We start from the raw sequence: 12,314 nt of genomic DNA, 5'->3' as shown, positions 1-12,314 counted from the left end.
TGTGGTAGCAACAATACCTTACTCCAATCTTGATTCTTACCATATAACATGAATATGAAATAAAATATAATTGTAACTGATGGTACAGAAACGACTGACCCCCCCTTTTTATAGCAAGAACCGAAGTCCATGTATCGCTTTTCAATCTGATAAAAATCATCGAAATTTTACGTTGAGAGACACTGTCAGGCAGGCTTACAGATTAAAAATATACCTTCCAAAATACATTGAGCAATGAACAAATTCAAACTTGAAAAAATAGATAATGTTTTCATGTTGATAAAAAATAACCTTATAAGAAAGCTAATTGTAAGTAAAAATAAACATAACCTTAAAATGACATCGGTCACTTTTTTATCGTTATTCTAATATATGCAATGTTATCAAATAACTACAAAATAGATATTTTATTTATTGCAAATAAAAATAAACAACAATTTGGACAATTCCTATTTGTTAAGAAATTAAATGATAACAAATATGACATCTATGGTAAAGTTTGATGAAGGCGGGATAACTCTTGTACATCTTGTCACAGTAATGTTGCATGTAAACTGACAATAACTGATTATTACTGCTTGATCACCCCTCCTTGTGAGCAAACTCTTGAGGATGTGACAAACTGAACTTAATTCCGGATCAATCACATAGCCAATTGGAATGACTTTTCGCCATTATATCAAACTATCACGAACTTGCCATTGAATAAAACTGGTCATCTTCTTCGTCTGATTGAATAGAATTGCACCTATTCATTGACCAGTGATCATGAGCATCGTGAAATGTACCATCTTTTCGTTTTCGTCCCCCCATTGTTCTAAGTTTAACTGAAGCATTACTCGAGTCTAACTCGTCGGATTCGTCCTCTTCCCTTGGTGATGATAAACCACCAAGTCCTCCAATGTTCTTGTTTGTTCTCCTTCTTCTATCTGACACTGCCATTTTTCTTTCAAGACCAGGCTTCTTGCAAATAATTGGAGCATCACTGAGTGTTTTTGATATCTTTCTATGCCCGTTTTCATCGTTTTCTTCCTCTTCTTCAATCGTGACACTTGTTCTACTGTCGCGACATGATGACAACCTTGATAAATACCTACTCAATTTCGCCTTATTTTTCTTGCTAACCCGTCGCAATCTGCTCACTTCATTCAGTTGTATTGGAATCTTAGGGGGAGTTGTCCTCTTTTTTTCAATTGTATTCAGCATTGCTGTCTTGATTGCGTCAATATTGGACAATGTATTGAATTCAGTTAATTGTGACAATCTGTCAAAAGCTTCATGTGTATATTTGAAATTAAATGTTGAATATGGTGTTGATGGGTCGTCAAACACATCAAAATTGGCGAAGTCCTTTTCATCCGAAGGTCTTGGGACACCTAAAAATATTACTTGTATATTAAAATCTTTCACGGATACCAAGTTATGTTAATCCTTAATCTAGTCGAATGTTATTATAATAAATACATTTTGGAAAAGCATCCTGCAGAAACTAATGAATATTATTCATTTTCTTTTTAAATGAATTATAAAGATTTTTTCATTCTATCGCGTTGGTCATTTGATTTCTAAGAAACGATAGTATATTTTTTAGGAAATCAAATGCAAAAGATACAAATGTACTAGAATTGTTCCATCGAAAAATTGATCAAATATTATTTTTTTAAATTGTATATGCTCATTATTTAGTTTCAACATGATTTGACAATTGAAATAATGGAATTAAAAATAATGCATACAAGTAGTATTACTTTAAAGACAATTCGTTTTATTTGCTTGTAAGTCTATGTTATTATAATTTACCTGACAAATGGGATAACTATCTATTCGTGTACAACAATATTCATTCAATTTATTTCAATTCATATGTTTATTCACTTTAAATGTTGATTGTTCTATGTTTTTTCAAAGATATGGTAATTTGTATTCTTATTTTGAAATATTATTATTCGACATTAAAAAGCATAAAATAACGAATATCAGAATCAGACAAGTTTTATCTTCAACGAGAAATTAATACGAATAAAAATAGAATATGAGGTATACGTCAAAGAGAGAGTAACTTAACCACGCAAATAAGAAAAAGACATCTTAAGTCACGTGTCTTAAGTTATCATACCAGGTTTTTTGAAGTCTCTGAAGTCTATATTCACCAGGACAAAGTGTAACACGACGGGACAATGAGGATCAGTTGGATGCTTGAATATGTACAGCTCTTTCATTCCTTCTCTATCAAACACAGTGACATCAATTGGCGGGAAAGGTAATTTATTCAGTCTTGCCCATTTTTCTGCCAGCAGAATTTCCTTAAAGAAATAAACAAAAAAATACAATTTGTATTTGGCTTTGTATTACCACTAGCATGACGAAATTGGATACTCATGATTCATGATGAACTATTGAAATGAAAATCAATATACAAACATTGATTTAGGCTATTTTGCTGGTTATTTTAAATTTGAATGAAATTTAATCAGTTAATCTTTACTGATGAATAAATTAAACAAAAAACAAAAAAAAAAACAAAAAAAAAAAACAGTCAGCTTCAGCTGTTTATTTTATATTTGTATTTCAAATGTATGTGCATATTTTTTACTGTCCCCCCCCCCCCCCCATTTTAAGCGTACATCCGTATCACATTTTTTTTCTCACTAGCCCTGGCAATCTTTCTCCTTGAAAAAAAACCTTTATCCTGATCAGTGATGAGAGTTTAGACAATTTTTTTTACTTTTAAGTTTCAGGTAATCTCCCTTGCATGGTAAAAATAATATAAAAAAATGTACCTTAAATGGTGGTGACTGGTCTCCAGGCCTGGCACTAAAATCAAAGGATAGAATGATATCTACAGCTCTCTGTGGTCGCAGGACAAGAGGAAAGGGTGAGTTAAACGTTAATCCTGCATCAACCATATATAAATGTTTAACATTGGTTGGATGCAGTTCGTGGATTCCATCAAAATCATCTGTAATGATAAAAAATACGTAAATGAGTCAATCAATTTTTATATTCTTTTTAAATCCGTATCATTAATAAACAAAATTACATCATGTTTTTTAAAATATTAAAAATTAAAGTAAGAAGTAAGTAATAGAAATAACACAAAATCAGTAAAACTAAACAATGTTCCAAACTAAGTTTTGAAATTGATTCTTGTCTGTTTCATACTATAGACCGTCACTTTTGTTGATACCTTAAGTTTTTTTTAATCTAACGTTGAAATACAAAATATATTACCAGTATCTTTATTTGCAGTATCCGGAGTAAAAGGAGACAGTGGGAAGGTTTTAGTAAGTGACAATCCTCTCATGAAATTATGTACAACGCCAGCTCGGCCTGCTCTTGTGTTCAAGACTTCAAAACGTTTACTGAAATAAAACGTGACATTTTAATCTACTAATTGAGAAACGATTTCAGAATAAAAATCGAATCAAACTAAAAATAAGTAAGATAAATAGCTTGCAGTCGATGCATGTAGTAGGATATTTAAATATTACGGTATACTTTTAAGTTGTCTGAATATGTTTTTTTGTCTATGCTCCTGACCTGCACATCATAATTGATCAATCATTTTTTTAACCATAACCTATCTGACAATAGAAGGGTTTGGATACTAAACAAACTATCCATGTTAAAGAGACACAGTATTTGTTTTTACCAAAGCACGTAATTGTAAGTCGGCCAGTATTGTTTTTCTCTAATTCTTAGCAGATTTATCCAAAGTGTGGTTTGTTTGGTCTCAATTTTTCATTGGTCAACATTTAATTATGATATCAACTTGTCTTGCTTTTCTCTGAATTTACTATTGTGACGTCGCGAAAAAAAGGCGATCATGTCTGATGACGTTACATAGAAAGAACACAGTCATTGGGAAAGATGGATTAAGTTTATCTGCATATCGTCTAAAAATCATAAAAGAAACCATGAGATTCTATCACCAAATCTCGTGCAATACGATATTTATTCAATTTCGACAGTTAAACTTTAAATATCTAACATGGACATTCGGCGAGCCTTTCTTTTATTGCCATTTTCTAATTTTGCACCACGATCTTCATTCTTGATTAATTGTTATGTTTCTATTCAAATAACGTTTATTGGTGTCAATCCTTCTCCTCTGAATGAACAGGGAAGGAAATATATGCATAAAAATAAAGTTTTAAGTATAAAAGGATGTTATGTAACAGAGTGCATATATGAATTGAAAAAGAAACCAATCTAGAAGAAACAATAAGTAAAAAATTACCCAAGGTTACTATAGTGGTATATTTATTTTTAAATTCCAATACATTTGCGGGCATATACATTCACACTACAAGTATCCACGTCACTATTTGATGCTGTTTTAATATTATTCTACTGATAAAATCTAGGAGAATAAAACAAATTAACAGGAAAAGGAAAAGATCATAATCTACGTGAAAATCATTATTTCATAAAGAAATTTTCTGTTTTGTAAATTTTAACCGGAAAAAACAATTCATTTCGTTCGATAACTTAATATATCTTTTTAATCTTTACACATTAAAAATTCCATACTCCGTGCAGTTTCTTCCTGAATGGAATTTTTTTAATAAAATCCAGTTTATATATACTTATGTTTCTTTGACACATTCCCCGTTTCCTTTCTCAGCTTTATTATGTAATTTATATAACTTACTTTTCTAAAATATTGCTGAGAAAACTATTCCAATATCCCTTTTGTTTAGTTCTTCGTTTTGAAGCTTGTCGTTTTGGCGCTGGGGCATTCTGATCGGACCCATTAGTTTGTGGTACGTCGAATGTAAACTGACGAGAACCCCGAGGTTTTTCTTCTACTTCCGTTTCATCACTTTCATCACTACTGTCACTGCTTTCGTCCTCCCTGCTTTGCTCGATCTGCTTAACTATGGGAAATAGATGAAAAGTAAAGAAATTACGCTGGGATATTATTCATTTTTTCCGAGGAATGGTTTAATACTTTATAAATTAAAATCATATTCTAAAAAGAAAGAAGATACCCATGGGATAAGCAAATCATCTATAGCAAAAGAAGGACAAACGACACACAAATATTGACTGGTCGTTATTGTTTAACGGCACTTTCAGCACTCTTTGCTATATTATGGCGGCGTTTTATTGGCGGAGAATGTCGGATACACAAAAAGACAAACAACGGTCGACAAAACACTACACAAAAAACTAAAAGTTAAGCAACACAAACCCCAACAAAAATGGGAATTGGAGACTCAGTTGGCTACGGAAGGATAAGTAGTTCCGGCTCCAATATCAATGTTATGTTCATTATGCCTAATCACATTCACTATTTTCACTCTGCCAAGATTAAAGCCTCATATTTATTTCTCGTGGAATCATGTAAAATTCTACTCTTTTCAGGTTTTATCACAGATCTTTTTGAATGAAATTTAAAATATAATTTAAATCTGTACTTGAAACGAAAACTCTGTTAAAGTAATAATGCAAGAATACCTACCCATTTCTTGTCTGATCATTTCCACCGGATCAAGCTTTTTATTGTCGTCCAATAAACGTTTAAATAAAATACAGAAGGCACTGCCCCAAATGCCTGAAAAGATAATCATATAAATCATTTCTCAGAGTATAGAACACAAACGCACTTGGATAAAAAGATTCTTCAATTTGTGATTTACTTGAGCCACAGACATATAATGCATTAATATAATGTATTATATGTCTCTGCTTGAGCTGATCATTCTCTGAGTTATTTTTCATTTTCAATCATTCGCGTGTTTCAGTAAAATTTGAAAAAAAACAATAAGCCCTTTTCAATCAGAACGACAAGCTTATTTTAATTTAGCAATTATAGACCAATAACAGAAACATAACTGACCCTTTTTTACCCCATACAATAACGTATTATAACTAAATATATCATACCCATTGATAAATATATTTTTCAGGAAATACGTATATTGTGTATCAAGTTAGTTTCGTTTTTTTATTTAATTTTGGGATTTTCTACCCCAGGATTAGATTAACTTAGCCATATTTGGCAAAACCTTTCGAAAATTTGGGTCTTCAATGCTTTCAACTCTGGTGTACAAATTTTAATCCTGGTATATATGATGAGTTTATTTGTATAAAATGTAATACCTTGTAAAAAATGCAGTGGTTGTTCTTCGTATTCAGTACATAACTTTCCCATGAAAAATTTACTTCCAAATAATTCTGTTTTCATAAATGTACCATACTTTGGCATTCCAATTTCAAACGGGTTAAATTCGACCCATTCTGAAACGATAAGAAGAACAAACTATCATTAAAAGATTACAAGTTACAAATGTACAGATAAAGTGGAAAATTCGATAATTCATATGTCTAACGAATGTCCGTAATTATACAAGACCTGAAGACGTTTTTGTGCGTCGAGGGATGATGTCTCATTCAACATATACTATAGAGTTAATTCTGTAAATTAATACCATTTCCATTGATTTCTATAAATTACTATTTTCAAATCAAACGCTTTATGATTATTAGTTGTAAAAGAAAAATCCGAAAATCACATTTTTTGGGAAAAAAACTGATTTGACTGGTTTTTGTTGGTGTTCCACTCCAGCGTCAAAAACATTACATTCAAAGACAACTGATACTTAATTTGACAGCAAAAACGTGTCCCATTTGTTGCTATAATAGACGATAATCGTGTGTTACACACATGCAATTTGAAATTTTTGAAGCTTTGCAGTACCTCCATGCGAAGAACCAGCTATCCCATTCGATTTTAAACTTGATTTTAAAGTAGTTTAAAATTATTACCGTGAAAACTTCTTGCTGATCTATCTGATTTTACGTTAACGCATGTCATTAAAGGCAATGGTGCAGCCCCGCCTTCTATTTTGTCTTGCAGGTCTGTAAGTTTTGTGTGTAACCTCTACAACAGAAGAAATAGATTTTAAAAATGAATTCTAATTATTGACGGAAGCATGGATTTATGGTCAGTGCCAAAAAAATTACATTTGAATAAAAGGTTAAACGAGGCAAGATAACTTGCAAAACAGCTGACCCAGTTTTCGTGTTTTGCTCAAAAATGTATTTGTCTTTAACCTATAATACGCAATTTAGGATGTCAACATTCGCCTGGATAAATAACCCATAACAACCCTATTATCTATAACAAATGTGTATGGTTCATTGTGTCAAATTAGTAGTTTAATATTTCTCTTTTTCCGACTTTACATACAGTATTAGTAGACAAGGGATAAAGTAACTTTAGCAACGAAGTTAAGAGTTGTACACTTACATCTTTTACCAATGTTTCTCCAACTAAATGTCCAAATATATCTGTGAAGCTGACTGGTTGCCCATTTTGACGTTTAACTAGTATCCGATCAATGTAACGCTTTATACTCAATGGTGTAAGTAACCAGAGAAGGCTAGAATCTATATTGTTTTTCAGTTCTTCTTGCATAGCACCAGGGTTCATTTCTGGCCAGTCTGGGTGTGAATATAAGGTAGAAATGTACCTAAAAAACATGCAAGTACATTATTATTGTCCAATTTTATTCGGTTTATTTTGTCACTAATAAGACAATTTCAAAAGTATGAATAGCATTCATTAAATTCCCTGCTTTATTTCAAAAAACATTGTTTTTGTCACGTATGTCAGTCAAACCAATTAAGCTCATATGGAACAGTAGACTTTTGTTTAGTGTCTTTAATGTCTTTTTATGACTTATCATCAGAAAAGGTCAATTTACTTATGTCAGGTAAACACACAAAGAATTTCAAATAAAGTGCCCTTAAGGTCAATAGTCTAATAATTGTAGGTAGAATTTATTTATAAATACTGTTTGAATTTTTATAACTTTATGTTATCTATTACTGTGATCTGTTTAAACATTTTTCCTCTAGTTATATTGTAAATTTTACATTTTATCTACTCACCAAGAAGAACCTGACAGTCCACCTAAAAATGTAACACAGTCCAATATTTTCGAATCTGCTAGGGCCTTGAGGACACCACTCATACCAACCATAGCCCTGAAACCACCACCTGAACCAATAACGGCGATTCTCGGCGTCTGCAAGAAAAATTACAAGATTATTAGAGTTCTTAAATTTTAAGTTTCTTATTTTAATTTCTTTTTCAACATAAACTTAGTGAATTGATGTTAAATAATAGCAAACGCAAAGATTGACGAAAACAGTATATGTTGAATCAGTTACATATAAATTACCTCCTCTCTGGTTTCAGGTGCTTTATCTCCCAGCAATTCCTTCATTGTTTTCATCACTTTTTCTGTTCTGTGTTCTATGAATTCTTTTTCTTCGTCACACAAACATAAACTGTATCGCAGAGTGGGATTCTCACTTAAAATTAAAGGGTACCAGATTAGTATGATGGAAAAGATATTTCTTTGTTCTCCCGCCTTTTAAAATCTTACAAGTTTTTTTCCGTGATAATTTGACATTTGATACTTTTGCTTCATTAGTTCTTGGCAAATAAAGAGATTTTTAATTAATTCATCTCTTACAATATGATTTTTTTTTATATAGTTTCTTATTTCCATTTTTTTTCCTCATTTTCAATTGGATGCAAATTCAGTAAAGAAACTATTTTTATGAAACATTGAACAATTCATTTAGAATTTCCTACTAGGTTATTTGTTTTCTAAATTCCTCTGTGACCGTACTATTTAAACGGTAATAAGCACATGCATAATTTTTCAAAATTTCACAAAGTACAGTAATGCAACAGTCAAGAAAATAAAATGTGCTTTTTGTTAACAAACAGTCCTGATCCGAAGTAAATCGATGGTTGACATAAGCTTTTAAATGTCCTTTAAAGTGGAGTAACAAATCAAGAAAAAGGTGCTTTTTTTACGACTTTAATGGACCGGCATAACTTCAGACTAGAAATAAGTTTTTTGCAAAGTCAATACCTTAAATTTACTTTTTTGCCTTGTCGTAGGAAAAACATTGCTGCTTCCTTCTTCATGAATTGAAAACAACGTACGATTTAGCCAAACTACAGTGTATGTTAGAAAAATACAACGCAAATTTCTCATTACTCATAATTATTCATAAACAGAAAGGGCAGGGAAGATCAAATAAAGTGTTCAGTAGTTCTTTTTTTCTGAAGCCATTCAAGTAGGCAGCCATTTAAAATCTGGTTAAATACTGCCAGAAATTGAAACTAGAATTGAGACATTAACTATGAATGAAGGCCAAACATTATATGCAGCCGCCTCAATAGTTCCTAGTTAAATGCAGTCCTTAGATATATCAAATGGGACTTACCCAACATCATCTGAAATATCTATGGCATATTCCAAACAACACACTCCTTGTTTACTTGCAAAGTTTTTGCTGTAGATAATTGATGCATAAGTTTACATGGTGAGGGTAATGCTTCTGAACTTCCTACCGACAAGATGTGAAAGTCTTGGCAATAGCAGAATGTATAGTTACATTAAGCAAATACTTTGTTTAACCCTTTCCATCTTGACTTGATATTACAACTACACAGTGAGTTTGGATAAGAAAAAATGATTGAAAATCTAAATTCACATGACTTTTGTGCATCATACTCGGAAGTACGAAGTTATCTCGCTAGCTTAGCATAGTAGGAAGAATCCAAGAAATGTCATATTTACCCAATGGTATTGCTGCATTTGAAGAAGGAGGTCATATACAGGAGGGAGCTTATAATATTGACATCAATGCTGAGACAATTGATGGTAAAAATACCTTTCATTCCATAGCTGTGGTTGTCTTTTAGTATAAAAAGACACACCAAACGCTATCATAAAATCCTCAAAGAATTCTCCTACTTATTTCAAGACAAAACTTAGATCCAATTCCCATTTCTGCAGAAAACACTGAATAAATTGTCCCATTTTGGACCGGTTTTCATACAAAATGCTGCTAGTATCAGAATTCAAATTTGAATACATGTATATACGTTTCTAGCCTATTCTTCGGTCAAACTCCAAACCCTGCAACATGGCAACAGTTTATTGAAAATTCCACTATGAAACAATGTTTAGATATGGTCAACAAAATGTTGGGCAAACGTTTGAGCAGCAATTGTATGCTGTTGCCCAACAAGAAAGATGGTCTATAGCAGACGTTTTTACTACCACATTATAAGACTAGGAGGATTTCATGGGCTTTCATGTTTTATATAGCAACGGTTGGTAAGTTATTGGCTTCATCTGGGCTTTCTTACTTATGTGTTGATTCTTGAATTTATGCTCGAAATACAGTAACAAATTGTGTTATTTGTAAACAGTTTAATCGTGATGTTCCAGGATTAGAACTGCCTAATGAGGCTCTCATGGTTTCTTTATTTGAAGCTTTTTTCAGTTGGTGAAGAGACATAAACTGTATAAAAAGAATTGAACCTAACGTACGTAATGTGTTCCTTGACTGTCATAGTTCATTTTTTGTCTAATCCAAAAGCATCGAAGGCGTTGAAGATTTATTTACTGTTTAAAAGACCATACATTTGTTCGAAGAATTCGGAACACATACTGGTTTTCTTCGAGGGATCCTTGTCATCAGATTTCCTTCAAGACCTTATTTGTACAAGCAAGGATAAAAAGATTGAAATAAAAGCTTTGTATGCAACACACAGAATTTAGCTTGTGCAAATATGTGTTGGTTTGAAGGGTCTTTGTGATGTAGGAACCATCTTATTCACCTCCAATATCTGAAGAAGACGATGATAAAAACGATGTCTGAACAAAATATATGTAAAGTCAGCTGCAAAATTCTGGGGAAAATTATTTCGTACAAATATATTACAGTATAACTCATGGCAGTTGTATCATACCAATTTGACTATGCAGACTATTTAAACCCAGGGATAAACAATGAGAAGCCCGGTGTCCTGAAAATGTTATTGCACGTGTTAAAGGAACCTTGCAGCAACTCTTTCTGAGGGGTTCATAGGTGACTGCTGAATAGAAAAATATACGCTAACTTATCAGTATTTCATTTTTTAAAACAATTTTATTCAATTTCCTGTTCACCGATATATACTTATACATAAACATGATAAACGTTGATTCTTTTTAAGTAACCGTAAAATTTAGAAAATATATATGTAAATGTACATGTAATGTAAAAAAAAACATGTATCAAGATCATTTCCTGTTTCGTTTTATCTTCTCCTTGTTGTCGTCCTTAATTTCCCTAAAAGTGGGCATTTGAGGCTTTCAATTTTTTGTCCAAATTGAGTTAATAATTAACTGGTATTGTTTATTCTTTCATTACAGGGATATATTTTCGCCTTTTTCACAATGCAGATATTATTTTCTGACTTTTTATAACCTCTTGAGAAATAAATTATATTAACATTATTGAAAATACTCAACTACCGAACTTTGACCTCAAATTTAAAAAAAAATCATCATTTTTCGATTTAACGACCATGCAAAAATTAATGTTTAAACATTTCTGTAATAGTCATGCTTTGGCCTGCAGGTAGGGTGGTCCATTAAAATTGAAAATTCGTTTGTTTGGTCACTCCACTACTATACTACAATTTGTAGATAGATTCAAATTCAATTAACTTTATTAAAGAATTAACCTATCAATTACATTTTAACAGATTACACTTTAATAATGTGATCTGCAAGTCGACAAGAAGTTACAGTGATCTGAATAAGTTCTTTTTCCTGTATCAGGTGGTGCTTATATGGTTGACATTACTATAATGCATGCTACACGTTTGCTTAACGTACAGTTACAAATACTTCATGCATATTCAGGTCGAAGTTGTTTTGCATCCATAATATCAACCTATAAGTGAATGCATATAAAAATACTTACTCGAAGTGTGTTTCAAACTCAAACTCAACTTCAGATTTCTGAAATTATAAACAATAAGAGTATATATTGTTGTTACTGTTATCGATTAACGGTTATTTTCCTTGATTTGAAACTTCAGATTAGTATTATATTATCTGCTTTCGTATGTATGTCGAATTGATTCTTCAAGTACATTGTTATCTTTTATCTGCATATCATGAAATAAAAAATAGTTCCTTTTCTATACATCCTTGTCTGCTAATATTAACTGAATTGGATTTTTTTTTATATCCGTGGATTTCATATGACATAACTTCCGTGTTCTAAAATTGCTAGGATGTTAAAAATAAGATTTCTTTTCAGTTCCGGAAATTTAAATTTGCATTCCAAATTATTGTTTAATTATACCATAAAGAAGAGAAATGAACTGAATTTCAGTGTTTAAAATTCTCTAACTAAATTGGAATTAAAGAGATTATCAGAAAATGCAAAATGAAAAAGATACTCGATTTAATACGATTTAATTCAACAGAATCTAG

The 12,314-nt window shown here is 31.6% G+C and overlaps 1 protein-coding gene across 7 annotated transcripts in view; it reads right to left on the bottom strand.

Annotated features, from left to right (window-relative positions):
- Window positions 1-392: 392 nt before the first annotated feature.
- LOC127738371 (cytosolic phospholipase A2-like) overlaps window positions 393-12,314 on the bottom strand; it is a 43,007-nt gene continuing 31,085 nt past the window's right edge. For all 7 annotated transcript variants that reach the window (XM_052249579.1, XM_052249580.1, XM_052249581.1 and 4 more), the window contains 12 exons: window positions 11,797-11,834; window positions 8,196-8,328; window positions 7,903-8,039; window positions 7,259-7,481; window positions 6,775-6,889; window positions 6,109-6,246; window positions 5,468-5,560; window positions 4,655-4,880; window positions 3,232-3,362; window positions 2,781-2,959; window positions 2,117-2,303; window positions 393-1,376 (listed from right to left, as the gene is read on the bottom strand). In XM_052249579.1, coding sequence (XP_052105539.1) covers window positions 688-1,376; window positions 2,117-2,303; window positions 2,781-2,959; window positions 3,232-3,362; window positions 4,655-4,880; window positions 5,468-5,560; window positions 6,109-6,246; window positions 6,775-6,889; window positions 7,259-7,481; window positions 7,903-8,039; window positions 8,196-8,328; window positions 11,797-11,834 — 2,289 coding nt within the window. In that variant the 3' untranslated portion in view covers window positions 393-687. The remainder of the gene's footprint in view (window positions 1,377-2,116; window positions 2,304-2,780; window positions 2,960-3,231; window positions 3,363-4,654; window positions 4,881-5,467; window positions 5,561-6,108; window positions 6,247-6,774; window positions 6,890-7,258; window positions 7,482-7,902; window positions 8,040-8,195; window positions 8,329-11,796; window positions 11,835-12,314) is intronic.

This window comes from Mytilus californianus, unplaced genomic scaffold (genome assembly GCF_021869535.1).
Source record: "Mytilus californianus isolate M0D057914Y unplaced genomic scaffold, xbMytCali1.0.p SCAF_4, whole genome shotgun sequence".
Classification (NCBI taxonomy): Eukaryota; Metazoa; Mollusca; class Bivalvia; order Mytilida; family Mytilidae; genus Mytilus; species Mytilus californianus.
This window is presented reverse-complemented; position numbering and strand designations above follow the sequence as displayed.